At 36.1% G+C, this 20894-nt stretch overlaps 1 protein-coding gene and 2 pseudogenes across 1 annotated transcript; 2 read left to right on the plus strand and 1 right to left on the minus strand.

Moving 5' to 3' along the window:
- Positions 1-2914: 2914 nt before the first annotated feature.
- On the plus strand, positions 2915-6443 carry LOC132174730 (dirigent protein 23 pseudogene; annotated as a pseudogene).
- A 1768-nt stretch (positions 6444-8211) lies between these two features.
- LOC132167579 (dirigent protein 23 pseudogene) lies at positions 8212-8878 on the plus strand (annotated as a pseudogene).
- Positions 8879-15784: 6906 nt separating this feature from the next.
- LOC132178530 (translocase of chloroplast 120, chloroplastic) lies at positions 15785-20278 on the minus strand. Its single transcript, XM_059590971.2, has 2 exons — positions 20139-20278; positions 15785-19829 (listed from the first exon to the last, which is right to left on the minus strand). The coding sequence occupies exon 2, from the start codon at positions 19797-19799 to the stop codon at positions 16020-16022; it is 3780 nt and encodes a 1259-aa protein (XP_059446954.1). The 5' UTR covers positions 19800-19829; positions 20139-20278; the 3' UTR covers positions 15785-16019.
- Positions 20279-20894: the final 616 nt, after the last annotated feature.

Below are 20894 nucleotides of genomic sequence, written 5' to 3' on the forward strand. Positions count from 1 at the left end.
GTAATAAATACTAACGGTCATAAAAATTATATCTTATAACCAAGTAATAAATACAAACGGTTATAAATCAAAATGGTTAAAGATGATTTTTATTTCTCATAAAAACCTTTAAAAAGATATTATCAAATGATAAAACATTTCCAAATGACTTAAAATGAATGTTTGTAACAAATATTACAACATCCTAATCTCAAACAAGATCCACTAACCCATGACTAATATTCAGATATAACAACAAATCTGCTCCAGAACTCATTCCAATGCATAAGTAGCTTTTATTCCTCGACCTGGGAGTAAAAAAACCTCATTCCGAAACTCTTCCTTCTCGACCCAAAAGCTAGAATATAGATCTCATCCACAACCCAAGGGTTTGGACCATAAACAAAAATACCTCACGGATCAACAAGAGAACAGAGCCTTATTAGAAGCAATAAAACAACGGGAAATATAAAATAAGGAACAAATAACAGGAAAAAAACAACAGAAACCGAAAAATACAAGGAAAATGAAAGCAAAAAAAACCGAAAAGCCAAAAAACAGTAGCACATTAGGCGGATGATGGCAACCGGAAGAAAGGTTGATCGCGTACTTGTTGGAAACTGAAGCTGGCATTGGCTTATTTTAGACGCTTAAATAAGATGGATGGCTAAGATTTATGAATTCGAGAATTTCAAATTTAAAAGGAATTCTAGTGGATTCCAATCCATTAAAATCTTACCATTTTGGTTTCTCAACATACACACTTAATTAATAAGATACACTAAACTTTATTCAAAAATAATAATAATAAGATGCACTAAACTAAGAACAAAATTTATATATATGAATAATGCTAGAAATTCATTTTGTGTCACTCCAAAAATAATAGTGGCTTTTAAAATTTGGACTTGTGATTAATCACTATTGAATGTTGATCAAGTAGTAATTTTAAAAGACACCTTATTTTTTGAGTTGATACCTATTGATGCCAGGCAGAACTATGATTGTTCTGACAGCGTATGATAGTAGTAAAAACTAAGACTTGAAGATTTGAAAGGATATTCAAAAAAAAAAAAAAAAAACAAATATAGAAGAAAAAGTCATGTCTCAATAAGCAAACCGAAAAATAATTCTAAAAAACTAAAATTTAATTAATATTTCAAAACTTAATTTACAATAATACAGACCTACTTTTACATAGGCTAGGGTTGCGCTTCCAATTTTTAAACTGCATGTTGTGCCTGTGTCTTTAGTGAGGCTTGCCAGTAGGTTGTTTTAGGTTTTCTTTTTTTTTAGATAATAACATGGGGAAAGGGGGAGGGGATTAAAGGAGGGTATTTTCCGCTCTTAATTTTTACGAACTATATAAAATTTATTTTTTTAAAAAAATGAAAATGCTTCCATTACGGATACATTGTTGTAGTTGGTACCAGTGATTTTTTTTTTTTTTTTTTTTTCTCAGCTGATTCTAAATGTTCGGTCCAATTGGCTATACATTTTCCTGAAAAAATTATTGATGCTAGACAGGCTATCTTGGCATAATATAATCACATTAATGGCCTGCTCATTGTCATAACTTTTAACTCTTCTGTTCATCTTTTGCACATTTCAAAACGGCGAGAAACATTTGCAGCCCTAAATTAGTGTGGATAATGGATATGGTAGGTGGAAAATAATAGAGGAAACAAAATTAAAGCAAAGAAGTGACTTCAAGTCAAAACCCTGAGGAAGCATATGCATGTGAACTACGACACATGGTTGATACAATATTCTTCCAATTTAAGTTCTATTTAATATTCTTCTGGCCAAAGAAGAAGTATTCAATACTCGGGAAAAATAAAAACAAAAACAAACAAAATGGTAGGTTTTGATTGCAAAATTTAACAGTAATTAAAGTTGCGTTGTTAAATCATTACTTATCTTATTGCTAGTTTTAAAAACTTAAGGTAATTAAAAGAATAATTTAATTAATATTATAATACTTAATCTAGTTGCAAGTGAAATTTCATAAATTTAATTGTCTAGATGAGATTGACACTGAAAAATAATTGAAGAACCAGTTAATTGGACACCGTACTTCAAGCTAGCAGAACTTGCAAAAAGAAAAAATAAGTACGAGTGACCTTATTAGGTATACCGATAGAAGACACTCTGATGCTTAAGTCAGTAATTTTTTAGGAAAGAAGAATGGTAAGCTCATTAGAATATTATTGTCTACAATGATAGAATGAATGGAATATAATTTCTTCACGTCATGGACTCTCTTTTCTCTACATGGGTCCTGCTAAGTGTTCCTTACTATTGAGCGCTGTTCTAATTGAACATGGTGTTTGATCTCTAATCTTGACAAATCACATTAATATCATGTTATGTCTTACTTGTCGTCGTGATACGGTTCTGGCTTAATGTAGAATTAAATGCCACCTGCTACAATTATATAGAGGTAAGGCTTGGCACGGTGTGCCGAAGTGTGGTGTTGTTTGATATTCTACCTCGAATATAGACTAAAGCGGGGGTTGTTAGATAGATGATTATGCCAAACCCTGCGAATTTCGCGCTAAGAAAGCGAATCAATTCCCAATAAACAATACTAGACTCTATGAGTTGTTGGACTCTCCCGAGGCCCGATTGGACCTAACTAGCTTGCACGTGTGCAGTGTCGCCGCCATATAGGCCTTGTTGGCTTCTATCTTGGGCCAGGGGCCCACTGGTAGAGGAATTGTTCTTGGATGCTATTGTATATGCTTCCCGCCATCACCACACATGCATGTCAATCTACATTTTCATTATAATTAAGGTAGTTGGTCACCACCAACAACGAGAATATTATAATTGCATGACCAAAACAAAAGTTAAAATAGAGACAAAAATGATGCTGATTATTCCCTCCATAAAGACCCTCCCTCCCTACTCCCTAGCCCCATTGAAACGGGAAATGGCAAAGCTAGCTGTACTTCTGCTCTTCTCACTAGCCATGGCCATGCCATTGGTGCACAGCATCGTTGAAGATGATGATGAATGGTTCCAAAACCTTCATTATGCCAAACACAAGGTGACCCGCCTCCATTTTTACCTTCACGACACACTATCGTAGAAAAACATAAGTGCAGTACAAGTAGCCCAAGGGCAGTGGCGGAGCCACCTGGTAACTTGGGGTGCCACGGCACCCCCAAGGATTTAAATTTTTTTTTTTTTTAAACCCACGGCACCCTCAAACTTAACACACATCACATGTTTGATGTAATATCTCAATGATGTGTAGTTGATCAAATTTTCCTTGTTTTTCTTAGAGTGATTATGGCCAGAGACTGTAAAGTGCAGTTTTAGACACTTTCTTTTTATATATATTTCTATCTTTTTGATATAGTATCGACATATTACATTTTTAATATATCAATTTCAGCACATATTTATGAATTTTTATAAATATTTTTTGTGATGCATATATTGTGTGAATTACCAAATTTTTAAGGTAAAAAAATTTTTAGGACACAAAAAAAAATTTTAGCGGCACCCCCAATATTAAATAGCTAACTCCGTCACTGCCCAAGCGTCAACCACGAAGAAATCACTCACCTTCTTTGGATCAGTTTTTATTTTTGATGACCCACTAACAGAAAGCCCTGAGCCCACTTCCAGGCCCGTGGGTAGAGCTCAGGGGCTCTATGGGTCAGCTGACCAGCAAGAACTTGCTCTACTTCTGGCCATCAACTTTGTTTTCACAACTGGGAAGTTCAATGGCAGCAGCCTCACCATTTTGGGCACAAATTCTGCTCTGCATCCGCCAAGTGAGATGCCAATAATTGGTGGGACTGGTGTTTTTGTTGGAAATAAATTTGAATGGTACACAAATTCTCATTGATATAAAATAATTACAATATGAAAATTAATAATAAAATAAATAAATTATAAGAGATGAAAAGTAAAGTACGGAAATATCTCACAATGCTATATAATCACATAAGAGCGTTGTCCTTAAAAGTTGATTCGTGCCTCCCGGAGTATAGAACTCGGTACGATCGGATCTCTTGACACGCAACCTCTCAAGATTAGACTATAGCGTCTATTTTCGTTAAAGATGCACTTTCAAGAACGAAGATTAATAGAACAACCCTTTAATCTTCCTTTGTGAAAATAATCTCATTATTTTTTAGAGCAATATCATAAAAAAATAAAAAAAAAATAATATATATATATATATATATATATATATATATATATATATATATATATATATCCCAAGTACTCGTGGTGTGTCATATATAGACATGATAGTTAGTAGGGGTGTCAATGGGGGCAGTTTCTAACCGCCCGCTAACTGCTAACTACTATAACCATTAACCGTTTAACTGCATTAACCGCCAACTACCTAACCGCTATAACAGCCTAGCGGTTAGAAGTTATTGGGTTTACTAACCATAACCGCTAATCGCCTTTTTATATAATATATTTTTATAATTATAATTATAACAATATTTATACATATAACATAATCACTTGATCATTAAATCACAAAAAAAAAATTTTAAATAATTAAATCATAATTTGAGTATTAATATATTATCACTATAATTTATATGATTATATCATATAATAAATTAATCATTAAATCATTTGATTACATAATAACAAATTATACATATATAATATGACATAACTAAGTATACCAATTCATACTAATACAACGATTAAGTATCTAGAGACTTAGTTCCAATGTATGTTATAAACTTATAAATCTATATATGTTATAAATTATAATTATACATATATGCATATAAATAATATAAATGTATAAGATCAATATTTAATCATATGATTCAATGACAATTCATATACTTTATTCAAGTTAATCATATTATTAATGTACAATGATAATGTAATTCGTATAATATCAAATTAAGTAATTGGCATTAGATTCAATAATTTGTTACTTATAATCACAATTGAAGTATAAATGTATTATTCTAATTTATATGATTATATAATAACAAATTATACATATATAATATGACATAAATTATAAGTATACCAATTTATACTAATACAACACTTAAGTACCTAGAGACTTAGTTCCAATATATGTTATAAACTTATAAGTCTATATATGTTATAAATTATAATTATACATATATGCATATGAATAATATAAATGTATAATATCAATACTTAATCATATGATTCATTAATGACAATTCAAATACTTTATTCAAGTGAATCATATTATTAATGTACAATAATAATGTGATTCGTATAATATCAAATTAAGTAATTGACATTGGATTAAACAATGTGTTACTTATAAACACAATTGAAGTATTAATGTATTATCATTCTAATTTTAGTAATATTATCACTATAATTGATATGATTATATCACATGATGAATTGATCATTAAATCTTATGATTAGATAATAACAAATAATACATATAATTATATATATCATATGTTTTATTTGAACTTTTTTTATATGTTGTATTAAAAACTTTTTTTATATGTTGTGACAGTTGTGTTGAACTTTTTTTATATGTTGTGTTGGAATATATATATATATATATGTTGTGTGTGTGTTTTTTTTAAAAAAAAAAAAAAAAAAAAAAAAAAAAAAAAAAAAAGTTAACCAGTTATGATTAAGTACAAGTAAATGTAAATTTGGGGTCAAATATTTTTTATTTTTCAATATGGGCTCTTTTTATAGCAACTGGGCCTAAGAATACACTAAAAATACAAAAAACAAATAAGGGTAAAAAATGCTACAGTAGTAAAAAAAAAAACCCCAAAAAGGCCCAAAAAAAAACCAAAAAACCTCAAAAAAAAAGCCCAATTTTGAAAAAGCGATTAGCGGGCGGTTACTTATTTCACTAACCGCTAACCGGTGGTTAGTAGCTAACCGCTAACAGCCTAGCGGTTAACGGTTGCGGTTAGTGAAATCTACTAACCGTTAAGGCGGTTATGGTTAGTGGTTATTGGCAATAACTGCAAACCGTAATCATATTGACACCCCTAATAGTTGGCTTAGCAGGAAGAATCCATAATAATATCCATTGAAAGCAATGAATGTAATTTATGCTCCAAACGGTCATCTATTGGGATTTATGACCAAGCGGTCAAAACACTTTAGGAGGAATAAAACTTGTTAATGACCCAAAGGTAGAAACGTAAAACTTGTTAATAAAATGTCAAAATACCTGAGAATTAATCCCAACCGTCAAAACTATAAAGCTGATTTTTCTCTCATTAAAACTCATGATTAGAAGGTAAAAAGTTTAAGAGATTGCAAACGGTCAATAAGAAATTTAATCTTAAAGTCAAAGAAAATAATGAGTTGAAAACAAGTGTCTGTAACACACAATTACAACAGATTTTCGATTGGCACGTGGATTTGTGATCGCGAAGGCACATTCTCTTAATGTTACCTCCAGTAACGGTATTCTCAAGTACAGTGTTGTAGCGATACATTACTAAGCAATAATATAATGGAGTCTCTTCTGAGGGGCATATAATAAAAATATTGCGCTTGCAGTTCATTTCTGCACCAAATGTGTTTCCTAATATGTTTTGTTTTGCTTTGCTTTGTCGAACTTGTTTTGCATGTGTTTTCGATCTAATTACGGATTTTCGGAAAATAATATGAGACATTCAAAATAGTTTGTGCTTTGATGGACAAGACCATGGGACATGGTGCTTTACATATCTAATTAAGGTAATTCTATGAGGGAGGATTAAAATCTTACCATTTTGTTTTCTCAACATACACAATTAATAAGATACACCAAACTAAGAAAAAATGAAATATATCTATGCCTTCAATCTCCGCATGCTCGACTCCAAGTTTGTTACTTCCGACTCTTCCTAGCCTACAACTCCAAACTTATTTTCAAAGGCCAATTAAGGGTGACCAAACCACTCCTATGGCCACTAGCGGTGAAGCAGTCATGAGGATGGTGGTGGCTACTAGAATGAGAGAGTTTTAAGATTTTAATAACATGATACAATCTAAACCCTTCATCCATTGGATCCAGCCATTCATCCGTATGACCAAAATTTCTTTTACAGTGAGTGTCGTCCCTCCCCATGTGCAAGAGTCATGGCGCTATATGTACATCTTCCTGAAAAGTTTTTGATGTTAAAGAAGTTGTTTTGCCATACCAAAAGATTGAAACATTAAGGCTCTTTTAAATTTTCAGTAGTTTGGAGAGGACATCGATGCAATCTTTATTTTTGAGAGACATTGCAAATTATGTGATAGTTTAAGCATGGTATACATACTTTTCCCTAATTATTTTATCCCCCAATAAAGACTATCAAGCATAGTTGTTCTATTCTTTTAAGTTGTATTTGGTTAAACTATTATTAAATAATTAAATTCAATCATTTTTATCAATTTAAACTTTTAAAATAAGTGGTAATTTAACGTAATATCAAAACAAAAGTTATGAATTAGAACTTTGTTTTCGTCATTCATTTTCCATTTTAATTAAAAAAAAATTACAAAAAAATTGTAAAAATGTTAATTTAATAATTAAGCTTTTGATCAATGTTCTTTCTTACAAAGAAACAGAGACAGAAGAAAGAAAGAAAGAAAAAAAAAAATATATATATATATATATATATATATATATATGGGAAAAATCCACTTTACCCCCCTGAAGTTTCAGGAGTTTTTCAATTTGAACCCCAAAGTTTAAAAAGTGACAATGTATCCCCCAATATTTCAAAAATTTTCAATTTAAACATTCCGTTAATAATTTCCGTTAAATTTGATGGAAATCTCTAAAATTACATAATTACCCTCAGGCTTTTTTAAAAAAAATTTCCGTCCAATTTAACGGAAATTGTAACGGAATGTTTAAATTGAAAATTTTTGAAACATTGGGGGTTACATTGCCACTTTTTAAACTTTTGGGTTCAAATTAAAAAACTCCTGAAACTTCAGAGGGTAAAGTGGATTTTCCCATATATATATATATATATATATATATATGTGTGTGTGTGTGTGTTTGTATTCAATATTAGGGAAATTAAAACAAAAAGAAATATGATAATGCATGCACATCTTACTGTTCTTTCCACCATCTCCACACTTGTCAATCTGCATTTTTCACGGGCTGCTAACGCAATCACATCTATCTCTACGAAAAGGTAGTTGATGAATGATCATCACCAACACCATAATAACATTTGCCAAAACAAAAGCTAAATAGACAAAAATGATGATCATAATTCGTCCGCTATAAAGATCCTCCCACCTTCTAATGTGTGAGTGAGAGAGGGAATGGGAATGGCAAAGGCAGCTCCATTAATTCTACTGCTTGTCTCAACAGCCATGGCGATTCAATTGGTACTGCAGAGCACCGTTGCAGAGCCCAAAGAAGTTGACGAATGGCTCCAAAACCTCCAAACCTCCAAACAGACGGTCTCCCGCCTCCATTTTTACTTCCATGACACGCTATCGGGGAAACAGCCGAGTGCAGTGCAAGTAGCCCAAGCACCAAACACCGACAAATCGCCCACCTTTTTTGGAGGTGTTTTCATTTTTGATGACCCACTGACGGAAGGACCCGAGCCCACTTCTGGACTCGTGGGTCGGGCACAGGGGCTCTATGGGTCGGCTTGCCAGCAAGAACTGGGTCTACTTGTAGCCATGACCGTTGTATTCACTACTGGGAAGTTTAACGCCAGCAGCCTTACCATTTTGGGAAGAAATGCGGCTCTGCAGCAGGTCCGTGAGATGCCCATCATCGGCGGGACTGGTGTTTTCCGATTGGCACGTGGATTTGCCATCGCAAACACACACTCTGTTGATTTCACAAGCGGTGACGCTATTGTGGAGTACAATGTTGTGGCTATACATTATTGAGCTGTAACAATGGAGTCTCTCCAGTAGAGCATAGTGCTTATTTTCCACCTTTTTTTTTTTTTTTTTTTAAATTTTTTTGAGCTGTAACAATGGAGTCTCTCCAGTAGAGCATAGTGCTTTTTTTTCACCTTTTTTTTTTTTTTGGGTGCTGCTTTGTTGGGCTTGTTGTGGAGTTGCATAAGTGGGATACATGTGTTTTCTATTGGATTTGATTACATAATTTATGAGCATAATTTTGTATTTGTTTTTATCTACTAATATTGACCGTCTGGAAATTACTATAAACAAAGTCAATCACCTCTTCCTAAATGTGAGAGCTATCTCGAGAAGAATATACTAGAAGTATCTCTAGTATATTCTGATATATGGATCAGGATCTCGTCAAGTGACACGGTGTACGTTTGGGTGCCCTTCCTTTGGGTTGTCTAAACATGTGAAGAAATTGCACACTTATGGACATGGTTAGGAGCATGTTTAATAATTTTCAGCTACTTTTATTCTTATGGAATGAAGCCTTAAAAACTACTGTGTATGTATTAAACCGAGTCCCATCCAAGGTTGTTGCTAAGACACTTTTTGAATTATGGAATGGATGAAAACCAAGTTTAAATCACTTACATATATGGGGTTGTCCTGCTGAAGTGAGGATTTATAATTCAAAACTAGATAAATTAGACCCAAGGACAACCAATGGTCATTTTATTGGCTACGCAGTAAACTCCAAAGGATTTAGGTTTTACTGTCCTTCTCATAATAATAGAATTGTTAACCGCAAATTACATGACATCCATAGAGAATTACAAAGAAATTTTAACTATACCAATCAATCTTGAGTTAGGCTCTCTTTGTTTTTTACACCAGCTTGATAATCCATACCATCCTACTACCAAAAAAGCTCTGCATCAAGTCCAAGCTTGATTTGAAGCTAAAGAAGAATAGGCCTAAAGCTCCTCTTTTTCAAAAGGTTTTATGGGAAATCAATCAATCCCAACCCTTTAAAGAATGGTTCTTGTGGGCAATTTTGAGGACAAACTATGACATGATTTTGCCTACCACTCATTCTAATTTGTAAAAGTGAAATTCGTGTTATCATCACTTTGTTATAAAAGTTAAGTGATTGACCATCACTAGACAAGGCCTTCTACCACTAAATAGGGCCGGGCAAAAACCCTCCCAACCCGCAGACTCGCCCCGCCCCGTGCGGGTTTAGTGTTTATTTTTGTGGGTTTGGGTTGGGAATATCCAACCCGTGTGGGGTGGGGCGGGTTTCGGGTTTACTAATTTTTCCTATGCGGGTATCCGCCCCGACCCGCTCCTACCCACACTTAACCTAAAACACAAAAAAGTTGAAAACCCTGGAGACCCATTCGGCCATTCACCCAGCACTCAACGCAACTGCACCGCACCTCTCGATCTCTCATCTCACTCTCGCCTCTCATCTCTCTCACCGTCGCCTCTCACCGTCGACTCTCACTGTCGAAGTCTCTCTCACCGTCACCTCTCCTCTCTCCTCAATCCTCACGGCTCGTCTCCGCTCCTCTTTCTCTCGCCGCTCATCTCTCTGTCGCGGCTCCTCTCTCACTATTGCTATTAAGGTTTGATTTTCTTGTTAGGGTTTTATTTTGATAAGCAACTTTTTGTTGAGGATTCTTGTTAGTTGTTAATAATTTATGGTATGATTATGTTGGGTTCGATTTTTTGTTGAAGTAGTGATTTCAGTTTTGCTTCTTGTTAAGGTTTTTGTTGAAGTACCGAATCAAGCTGATTCTCTCACCCCTCGGCCTCAGGTAAAGAATTTTCGTTTGTGCCTTTTGGTCTGATTATGTTGGGTTGGATTTTTTATATGGTGATTGATTATTTAGTTTCGCCTTTACTGTATGCCGATTGATTATGCAATACTAATTCTCATTTCATGTTGAAAAATGAGATGCTAATGATTTGATTATGCAGTACTGATTTCATGTTGAAAAATGCTAATATTATGCAGTATTGATTTTTTTTTTTTTTCCCACTTATTGTAGACTCATGGATGGTCATTCAAGTAGTGCTGTTGGTTCTAGTTCTGTGTCATCTATTCATAACCCTAATTCAGCTCTCCCACCAAAACCTATAAAATTTGAGCAAACATCAATGGTTTGGGAACATTTTACCAAGTTAGGAGGGGTGATCTTAAGGATCCTAAATCACAATGCAAGTATTGTAACAAATTGTTTAGTTGTCACACTAAAAAGCATGGTACAAATGCCATGCTTGGGCATTTAAGAAATAGTTGCAAAAATATCCCGGTAGGTTTGATAAAGATTTTAAGTTTGAAGGTGAGAGGAAAGGCCAAATGGCAATGGGAGAAGGATCTGTTGGTAATTTGGTGATTACTAAATACAATGCTGCGAAAATAAGGGAAGCAATTGCTAAGATGATAATTAAGGATAAGTTGCCATTTAGGTTTATGGAAGGTGAAGGGTTTCGGGATTTCATGAATATAGTTGGGCCTAGGTTTTCAATTCATTCTCGTTATACTGTGATGAAGGATTGTGTTAAGTTCTTCTTGTCTGAGAAGGAAAAGTTGAGGGCAATGTTTATGACTAGGGGTGTAAACAAGCCGAGCTTGAGCGAGCTTCCCTTGTTTGGGCTCGACTTGTTTAAATTTTGCTCGAGCTTGAGCTTGAGCCGAGCTTATGAACGAGCCAAAAAATTGAGCTCAAGCTCGAGCTCAAAATAAGTCAAGCCGAGCCGAGCCGAGCCAGTTCACAAGCTGGCTCTTATATTTTATTTAATTTATTTTTTTATTATAAATTTAAACTTCAAGGTACTCTTAAACAGCTCAAGAAGCCAACTTGCATATGAGCATTTACTTAATTTGGCTAGAGGAGTATGGAGCCCGAGTCAATACAGTAAGGCACCTAGTTTTGAAAAGAGAGGATATGCATCATTTTATAATAAAAAATGATCATCAATTTTTAATATTAATATGAGGAATTATGTGAATAACTACCAATTCGAGGCTTATATGAGCTGCTCACGAGTTTGGCCGAGTCGAGCAAAGCTAGCTTCGTTTAATATTTGAGCTAGGATTCGTGTTCACGAAACGTTTCATTTAATATTCGAATCAAGCACGAACCGAGCTTATGCGAGCCGAGCCCGAGCTCGCTTGCGAGCGGCTTGCTCTCTTAATAGCCCTATTTATGACAACTGGGGTTCGGGTTTGTCTTACCACTGATACATGGACTTCGGTTCAAAACCTTAATTATATGGTAATCACCTCTCATTTTGTTGATAGTGATTGAAACTTACACAAAAGAATTTTAAACTTTTGTTTAATTCCTAATCACAAAGTTAATACCATTGGAGAGAAGATTTTGTCGTGTATGCTTGAGTGGGGTATTCGTAACATTTTCACTATCACAGTTGATAATGCTACTACCAATGATGTTGCTTTGGATTTTGTAAAGAAGAGAACTAGTAATAAGGAGGGCGTCATATTAGAGAGTCAGTTTATGCATATCAGGTGTTGTACACACATACTAAATTTTATTGTGACTAATGGTTTGAAAGAGGTTGATGACTCCATTGTGAGAATTAGAAGTGCGATGAAGTATGTGAAGTCTTCACGTACAAGATTTGACAAGTTTAAGGCTTGTATTGAAAGAGAACAAGTTGATTTCAAGGGTTTGTTGTATCTTAATGTTCCCACTAGATGGAACTCTACATTTTTTATGTTCAAAGGTGCTGAAAAATGTCGAGCTACTTTCCAACTTATGGAAGAGCTTGATAAGAATTTTAAGCCTACATTGACCGAGGAAGAGAATGAGAAAAATGGTTTGGGACCTCTTACTTGTGCTGATTGGAGTCGTATTAATATTTTTCTCAAGTTTCTCAAACTTTTTTATGAAGCCACAATTCAAATTTCAGGGTCTTTGTATTGTACATCTAATATATACTTTCAAAAAATTTGTGGCATTCAAATACATTTACAAGAGTATATTGATAATGGTGATTATGTATTGAGTGCTATGGCAGAGAAGATGATGACGAAGTACAATAAATATTGGGGGGATCTTGAGAACAATGATAGGGTTAACTTAATGATGTTTGTTGCGGTTATACTTGATCCACGAACCAAGTTGGTGTCATTAGAATATTGGTTCAAAGATATTTTTGATGTTGATAAATGTAATGAAATGAAGAAAAAAATGAAGTGCATCCTTAACAAATTATATGATTACTACAACTTTGGAGAGAGTTCGTCTCAAGTTCCACATAGTAGTGGATAAGTGGATTGCCTCAAGGTTCCTCAATGAAAATAGAAGAAAGTGAAAATGCTAACCTCTACTTCATGAATAGGTTTCATAAGTACCTAACTTATAAAAGTGATATTGAAAACAAATCAGAAATTATCGATATTTGATGGAGGATGTTGAAAAAGCAAATGCGAATTTTGATATTTTAAATTGGTGGAAGGTGAACTCAACCAAATTTCCAATAGTTGCCAAAATAGCACGAGATGTGTTGGCTATTCTCATTACAACAATTGCTTCAGAGTCAGCCTTTAGCACCGGAGGACGTGTGTTGGATCATTTTCGAAGTTCATTGGCCCCAAGTACGGTTAAAGCGTTGATATCTTCACAAAATTGGTTAAGATCAATGCCCCTAAGTTCTGACTTAGATATAGTTAATGATGCTAAAAGTTATAAGCTCGATTCAGGTCAGTTTTTTGATCATTTATTCATTTTAGTTTGCTTAATATATTTTGCTATTTACAAATTTCATTTATCGGTTTCAATTGATATTGTAATTTTTTTTTTTTTTTTCATTCTTTATAGAAGTAACTTTGAAGAACATCAGCATTTTACTTGAGGATGATTAGTAACTTGAAGTTGAAGTTGCATTCTGGACTTGAAGTTGAAGTTGAAGTTGCATTCTAGATGATTAGCCATTGGACTTGAAGTTGAAGTTGCATTCTAGATGATTAGCCATTTTACTTGAAATTGCATTCTGTTGGGTTTTGTTGCTTAGAGTTTGAAGTAATTAATTTTTATTGTTGCTTTGATATAACCATAAACTATGGGTGTTAAGTAATTTTTCGGTTTGTTTTTTTCCTAATCTTTTTGATAAAAAAAAGAAAGCTAACCATATTTTTATGAAAGATTGAAAGCCAAAATATCATTATAGGTGTAGCTTTTTAGACTTAGACCCAACAAAAAGCCCATATTCTGGTTCAAAAATAATTAAAAAAAAAAAAAAAAGAAAAAAAAAAGCCCATATATGTGTGGCCTTTTGAGCCTAGCCCAAAAAATTGAATAAAATAAATTACAAAAATACCATGCCAATAAACCCGACCCAACCCGCAAAACCCGCACCGCAATACCCAAACCCACATAGGTCTTGGTCATTGGGCTCGGGTGGCGGGTTGGAAAATCCCAAACCCGCAAGGTGCGGGGCGGGTGGGAAAAAACCCGATACCAGCCCCACCCCGACCCGTGCCCAGCCCTACCAATAAATACTACTAGCATTACAGATCGCTATGCCTTCATTAGGTTGAAATGAAATAATAATGCAACAACAAAACAAACAAAAACAAAAAACAATAAAAGATCTGGATTCGAGATCTAGATGAATATCCAGATTCATGCATAAAAATAAAAATAGAACATGAATATATATATATATATATATATATATATATATATATATATATATATATATTCATGTTCTATTTTTATTTTTATGCTATTTGATCAATTTGATTGGCATGACAGACAAAAGCTTCCATTTTGCATCGTTACAGCATGTGAAGTCATTTCCAACAAGGATCACTATCTGATATTCACACTTATAATGCAAACAGATAAAGGGGTCCAGGGTCCTCGAACATTGCAGCATGCATGTCAAGTATTTTGACCCTTTGTATCATAGCTCATCCCCCTTATGGTCGCTTCAGGCCACACCTAAATCCAATAATGCCTAGAAGAAGACATTAATTGCAGGATGCATCATTCATAAAGAGTAATCTTTGGCACCTAGCAGCTGGAGACTACCCAATGGCCTTCTCTAATAATTAACCAGTGTCAAGGAAAAAGGAGGTTTTATCAAAAGAGGTCACAAGATTCTCCTGATGAAAAGAAGAAACACAGGCCCAACGACAAGAGGCATGAGCTGCATCATCAAGAAAGTTGAGGCTGAAAAATCTCTGACCCAAGAATAAGAGATAGAGGGTCATTAAGATGAAGTGATTAACCTACAAAGACGGGGATTGACAGCTAGAATTGGCATTTTAGAGGAGTAGGGATTCGTTTGTTCTTTCTAATTGTTTCAGCATCCGCAAAGGCAATAGGCAGTTGAGGATGAAAGAGCAGCTTGACACATCATTATGGCCTATTGAAGAAAGTTTTTGGCGGTGACGGAGAACATGATTGGTCAAATTTCTATCTGCACAATGGAGGAACACCACTCCAAAAATGTACAATTTGATGCTAATCACCACACTAATAAATCAGATAAGGGTATCATACTCTCAAGGACACAAGAATTCAAAAAATAAGTTGAAAGATACAACAGCTGTAAACCTCTAAAATGCCAGAAGAAATAAAGCTTGCCTTGAAGGAGTATGATTAAGAATGTCACGAAGGCACATGCCCTCAACTCCAAGTAACAAGAATTCTGTGCACGCAATGAAGAAACAGATTTATCATTTAATCAAATGAATACACGTCTCTTCAGCATGTTAACAGTATCAATAACACTGATTTTCCAATCGCCTCAGTGATGAAACACTTGTAACAACAGATAACAAATCCTTTTGTTTTAACATTCTCATAAAGTACAAAATAAAGTAAATTAAAAGAAATCGTATCCTGGACTTCAAGAGAAGGTGATCATGATTAACATGTAAAAAAGTTCAGGTCAAGTTATTAGACACTGTCAATATAAATGAATTTTCACACCAATAGAGAGATAATTAAGACAAAATCATAATTGAACAAGCTGCAATACTTGGTCCAGTAGCTTAAAGAGAACAAAATTCATCAAATGCGGATATCTAACTGAAGAAGCTAAAATTACTGTACTCGAGGAAAGTTATTTTGGGGGCCAAGAGAGCACTCACTCTTGAGGATGCCATTAGAGATGGCCATGTAAAGTAATCTCCTATAACCATGAAGCTGCTGCAGTATAACCTAATAACATCATTGACTAGACTGCAATTGTTCAAGATGACCATATAGTTTTCTGAAAAGAGGAATGAGGCTGACCAAAGCTATTTGAATCTGTTCCGAGCTATTTAAGCGAATGCTGACTTGTCCTGCCCCTCTGTTATTCAAATTGATGCGCCCAATCAAATTTGAAGATCGCCCTATAGGGATCTGGGATTGTATATTACAACCAATAGCAGGATCGCCATGCCAATCCATGACAGAAAGCCCAAGAGTTGATAGAGAACGACCCAGAGGGTAATCCTTATCTCTCAACTGGGCCTCCAAACTACCACCGTAAGCAACATCACCCCGAGCCGTCATTGCACCACCAGTCATAACCACCCGGAACCGTTTATTAGCAATCAATTTGTCTTCAAGTTTTAATCCAGCTGATAAGGCATCACCCAAGAGAGTAACTGAGAGACCAGCAGTTGCCTTATTCTTCCTAAAATTACTAAACCTTGTCTCGCTTCGTAGAGTGTATGCTAAATCCTTTCCAACAGTCTGCATATCAAAACCTAATGAAGTTGCTTTCCCTTCACCATGCTTTATTGAACTGGCAACTTCCAATTGGACATTGGCATCTTTCTTGTCCTTTGTAACCTGACTAGAAAAAGATAAGGGTATTTTGTCTTTAACCACAAACAATCTCTCCACATTAATGCCTTCATAACCAACATCATGATCCCAACCATGGGTGTCTAGAACAGGCCTTATAAGCCACTGGTTGGATGAATCAAGATGGCGATACCGATGACAAGGATTATCAGAATCAAAAGAAGCAGGTAAGGCATAATCTGGCAAGGGAACTGGCACAGATGCTGCTCCACCACTTTCCTCTTCTACATTCTCGCTGAAGTCACTAGGCTGATCCTTTGCCGCAGCAGCCATTTTCTTCATCATCTTCCGTCTCTTTTTCTCTTCCTTCAACTGTCTCTTCATAAAAACCTTTTCCCTATATTCCAATTCATCATAATACGCCTTCTTCTGAGCTTTAGTGAGCCTTGCCTCCTGGGCTTTTGTCAAACGTTTAAATGGGGGCAATTCATCCAATTCTGATTCATCATCCGAATCTGATGACTCATCCAGATCATCATCTAAATCATCTTCATCACCAAACTGCTCCTCAGGCATCTTCAACTGTGGCCTTGATTGGAGAAGGGATGAGAGAAGGAAAGGTAAAGGAGGAGCTCTTGTTCGATTAGGAAAAGGTTTTCCAGGAGGACTATCTTGCAACTTTAAAAGTGTGTTTGCTTCGGCCAGAATCTTTGATGCAAAAGAGAGCAATAACAAATGAGGCTTCCAAACCTGACCATTTGGTAGCACTCTCTGCCCAGCCCTATTTGTTCTGCAGGCGGAGTGGTTTTCCACTAAGGAAACAGGATTCATAAGCCGCATATCTCCAGCTGCCTGACGAATGGCTTGCTGGACAACATGAGATCGTTGGGTCACAAACATGTCATAACTAGAAGCAGTACCATTTGGGCCATCAGGTGGAGCAGATGCTGCATGAGTTAAAACCACAATTGCATTGAACCATATTGATGGTCCAAATATCTCAGTAATGGTGCGCAAGAGCGGCATATCACTAAAATCCCTGCTCTGCATGTCCAACCTATCAAGATACAATACAATATCTGGAGGAGTTGTCTTAATAAAGCGCTTAACAGAGTGGAGGATCTTCTCATTTTGGCGCTGGTCTGACAAGGAAGGAAGAAGCCCTGGAGTGTCAATGACCCGTACCTTAATACCCTGCACCGTTCCCACAACATCCTGCACCTTCTTTGTACCCATTTGAAAAGCATCAGTGCTGAACTTGACTTCATCAAATATTGAATTGATGGTTGCACTCTTACCAACTCCTGTCTTCCCAAGAACCATAATTGTGCAAGAGAAATCAAGGGGTTCCTGCCCTGCTGCCTCAAGCTGCTCTGCCATTGCACTTGCACGATCAAAGCTAAAGGCACCAACACGGCCCCCATTTCTCCCTCGGAGCTGCTCAGCTAATCCTAATCTGTACAAAACCTGTGCCACAACAACATTATGGGGAGTCTGTCCGAGTCTATGTGCAAGGCGCAAAAATTTCACCCTTATCATCTGGAGTTGTTCACGAGTCTCATCATACTCCTCAGCCTCTCCATTAATGGGGTCCTCAATTTGTTGTGTTTGCATTTGAGATACATTACCGTTCACACGAGCCTGCTGAACCACCCGAGATACAGGTTCCAGTAGTGGTGCAGCACGTCCAAGACCAGCAGGACGCGCAGGAGGAGGAGCAGGATTTGCAGATTTTTCAGGTGAAGAAGCAAGCTCTGGTGGTGCTGGCTGTATCTCCCGTTCTCCATAAACTCGAGCTCTTAGCTTCTCTTGCCGAGCATTTTCTTCCTTCAGCATAGTCTCCTGAGCCAATAGTCTTGCAACAATTCCAAGTTTAGAAGGATCTGCAGGAGAAGGAGGAGCAGTTGCAGATTTTCCAGGTGAAGAATCAAGCTCTGGTGCTGGCTGTATCTCCTGTTCTCCATTAACTCGAGTTCTTTGCTTCTCTTGCCCAGCATTTTCTTCCTTCATCATAGTCTCGTCAGCCACCGTGTGGTTGTTAAGAACTTCATGATCATTTTCAACCGCACGCTGAGGTTCAGAAACCTCATGATCCTCTGCTTTCAAATCAGTTGTATTATCCTGAAAATAATCAGTATTTTCAGTTCTAGATAATTCCGCAGAAGGCGAGCTTCCAATTACTGAAACCACTGGACTTTCCTCCGCAAATGTATGCAGATCAACTGAAGTCTCTTTCAGTTCACAAGGTTCCACATGACGCTCAGAATCAACTCCAGCTTGAGTATCTTTCGCTTCCCCATTCCTGCAACCCTGATGTTCTGTATCCATACGAGATGAGATGACCCTTGCCTCATCACTGCTATCATCCTCATGGCTTGAAAAAATTCCAGCTCTAGCATCTTTGAACTCCCTGCTCTCATTGTCTTGACATTCAGTATCCAAGTTATCACCCTTCAGTTCCTCACCATTACCATCTTCATTTAGAATCTCCCTATGTAATTCAGTTTTTTGAAGAGACGCATCAGCAACTCCTCCAACCTTATCACCTCCTCCATTTTCTAATATTTCATCTATAGGAATATGCTCCAAATTAACATGATCAAAAACCTTATTTTCAGAGTTTTCAATCACTAGACTAGAATTTAAGTCCACTTCTTCCTCACCCTTCAAGACTTCCTTCTCTCTGCCACAACCAACCTCAGATACCTCCTCTCCACCATTTTCTCCACTATCAAATCCCCCATGATCCCTCGATCCATTCAATTCATCAGTCTGTGCCTCCTTTTCATTCCCACCCTCATCAATCCCATCCACCACCACAACCCCATCAACACTCCTCCCACCAACCAAACCATCCACCTTATCTTCAATAATCACGGATGCCTCCAAAGATTGAACCACCTCCTCAAACTTCTCAACCTCGTGTCCAGCATTTGGATTCTCATCAACCACCTGCAAAACGGATTCAGGAATCACCTCAACATTCCCACCTCCACCACAAGACACACCGTACCCAGAATCAGGCTCCGCCACCTGCTCGTGCAAAAAGCTTGGGGTACTCATTGCCTCCTCAAAAACCTCTTCACCATCCAAATCCTTTGATTCATCAGAGCCCACCACAACCCTCTTCTCTATTCTCTCCTCAGAAACCTCAACTTCCACACTCTCCTCTCCCACTTGAGACCCATTAACAATCTCAACCCCATTTTCCATCACAAAAACCTCAATTGTTGCTTCAAAACCCTAGATTCACCAAAACCCAGAAAAATCCATTTAACCAAACAGATAAAATAATCAAGAAAAAGCCAATATAACCATCATAAAAGATCATCAAATTCAAAACCGCAATATCAAATATACAATAAAAGATCGCATTTTTAATCCAAAACCATATCCACAAATAACAGATCTTTCTGGGTTGTCATAATTAATCCGATATTAGCATAAAAACCCAGATCCTCAAAGAGTTTTTGCATGGTCTCTACTAGGGTTTTGCAAATACTAACAGCGTGATAAATTAAACAAAAGCAAATAACATCACAGGAAGCTTACCTGCTCTTGTGGATGACACACAGAGAGATTTTTAGAGAAAGAGAAAGTGTGCGAGCTTCAGAGAGAGAGAGAGTAGAGGGAGGTAGAGATACAAAGCTCTGTATGGGTTTGGTCTCAGACGAAATGAAAGAAAAGCTCTACTTTCATATGGTCTTTCATATCTACTGCCTTGATGAATTACAGATAAGAATTTATCGACGGTTGAGAATCCTTTTGTGGGGTTCTGATCTGACGGTGGAGAGCGACGCCTTGGTATCATCGTGAAAGACGCCAAATCTTGCTGACGTGGACGCCGAGTGCAAAGGTTTCCTGCTTTGACACAGCATGTGGTTGTTCTCCGAGAGTCACGTTGGAGGGGACTGGGGAAACAAATCTCGACCGTCCGTGCATATCTTGATTAGGAGAAACACAGTGGATGGTGATACGTGACAAAAGGTTGACCGTAGTGATTGATTAGAAGAAACCCTAGTGATGATTAAAGAAGTTTGCAATCTATGAAAATTATCTTCAATTTTAAAAACAAAAACTAAAATTATCTTCAATTTGGAGTATTCATCATATTTTTCTATTAATAATGCTAGGATTTTATTTTTGGGTAAACAATAAAAGTATCCTTATCTCATGATTCATCAAATCTTAACCATTTCTAAAAAAAATTTGGTAAAACTTTATTTACAACCTATAATCTTTTATTACTTTTACGATCATATATTTAGAGAAGTGCTAGGGAGCCAAACAAATTAACCGAGAAAAATT

Source organism: Corylus avellana, chromosome 2 (assembly GCF_965113065.1).
Source record: "Corylus avellana chromosome 2, dhCorAvel1.hap1.2, whole genome shotgun sequence".
NCBI lineage: Eukaryota > Viridiplantae > Streptophyta > Magnoliopsida > Fagales > Betulaceae > Corylus > Corylus avellana.

What these genes read in the sequence shown, in the direction of transcription:
- LOC132178530 (XM_059590971.2), bottom strand. Translation starts at nt 19,799, where the DNA reads ATGGAAAATGGGGTTGAGATTGTTAATGGGTCTCAAGTGGGAGAGGAG.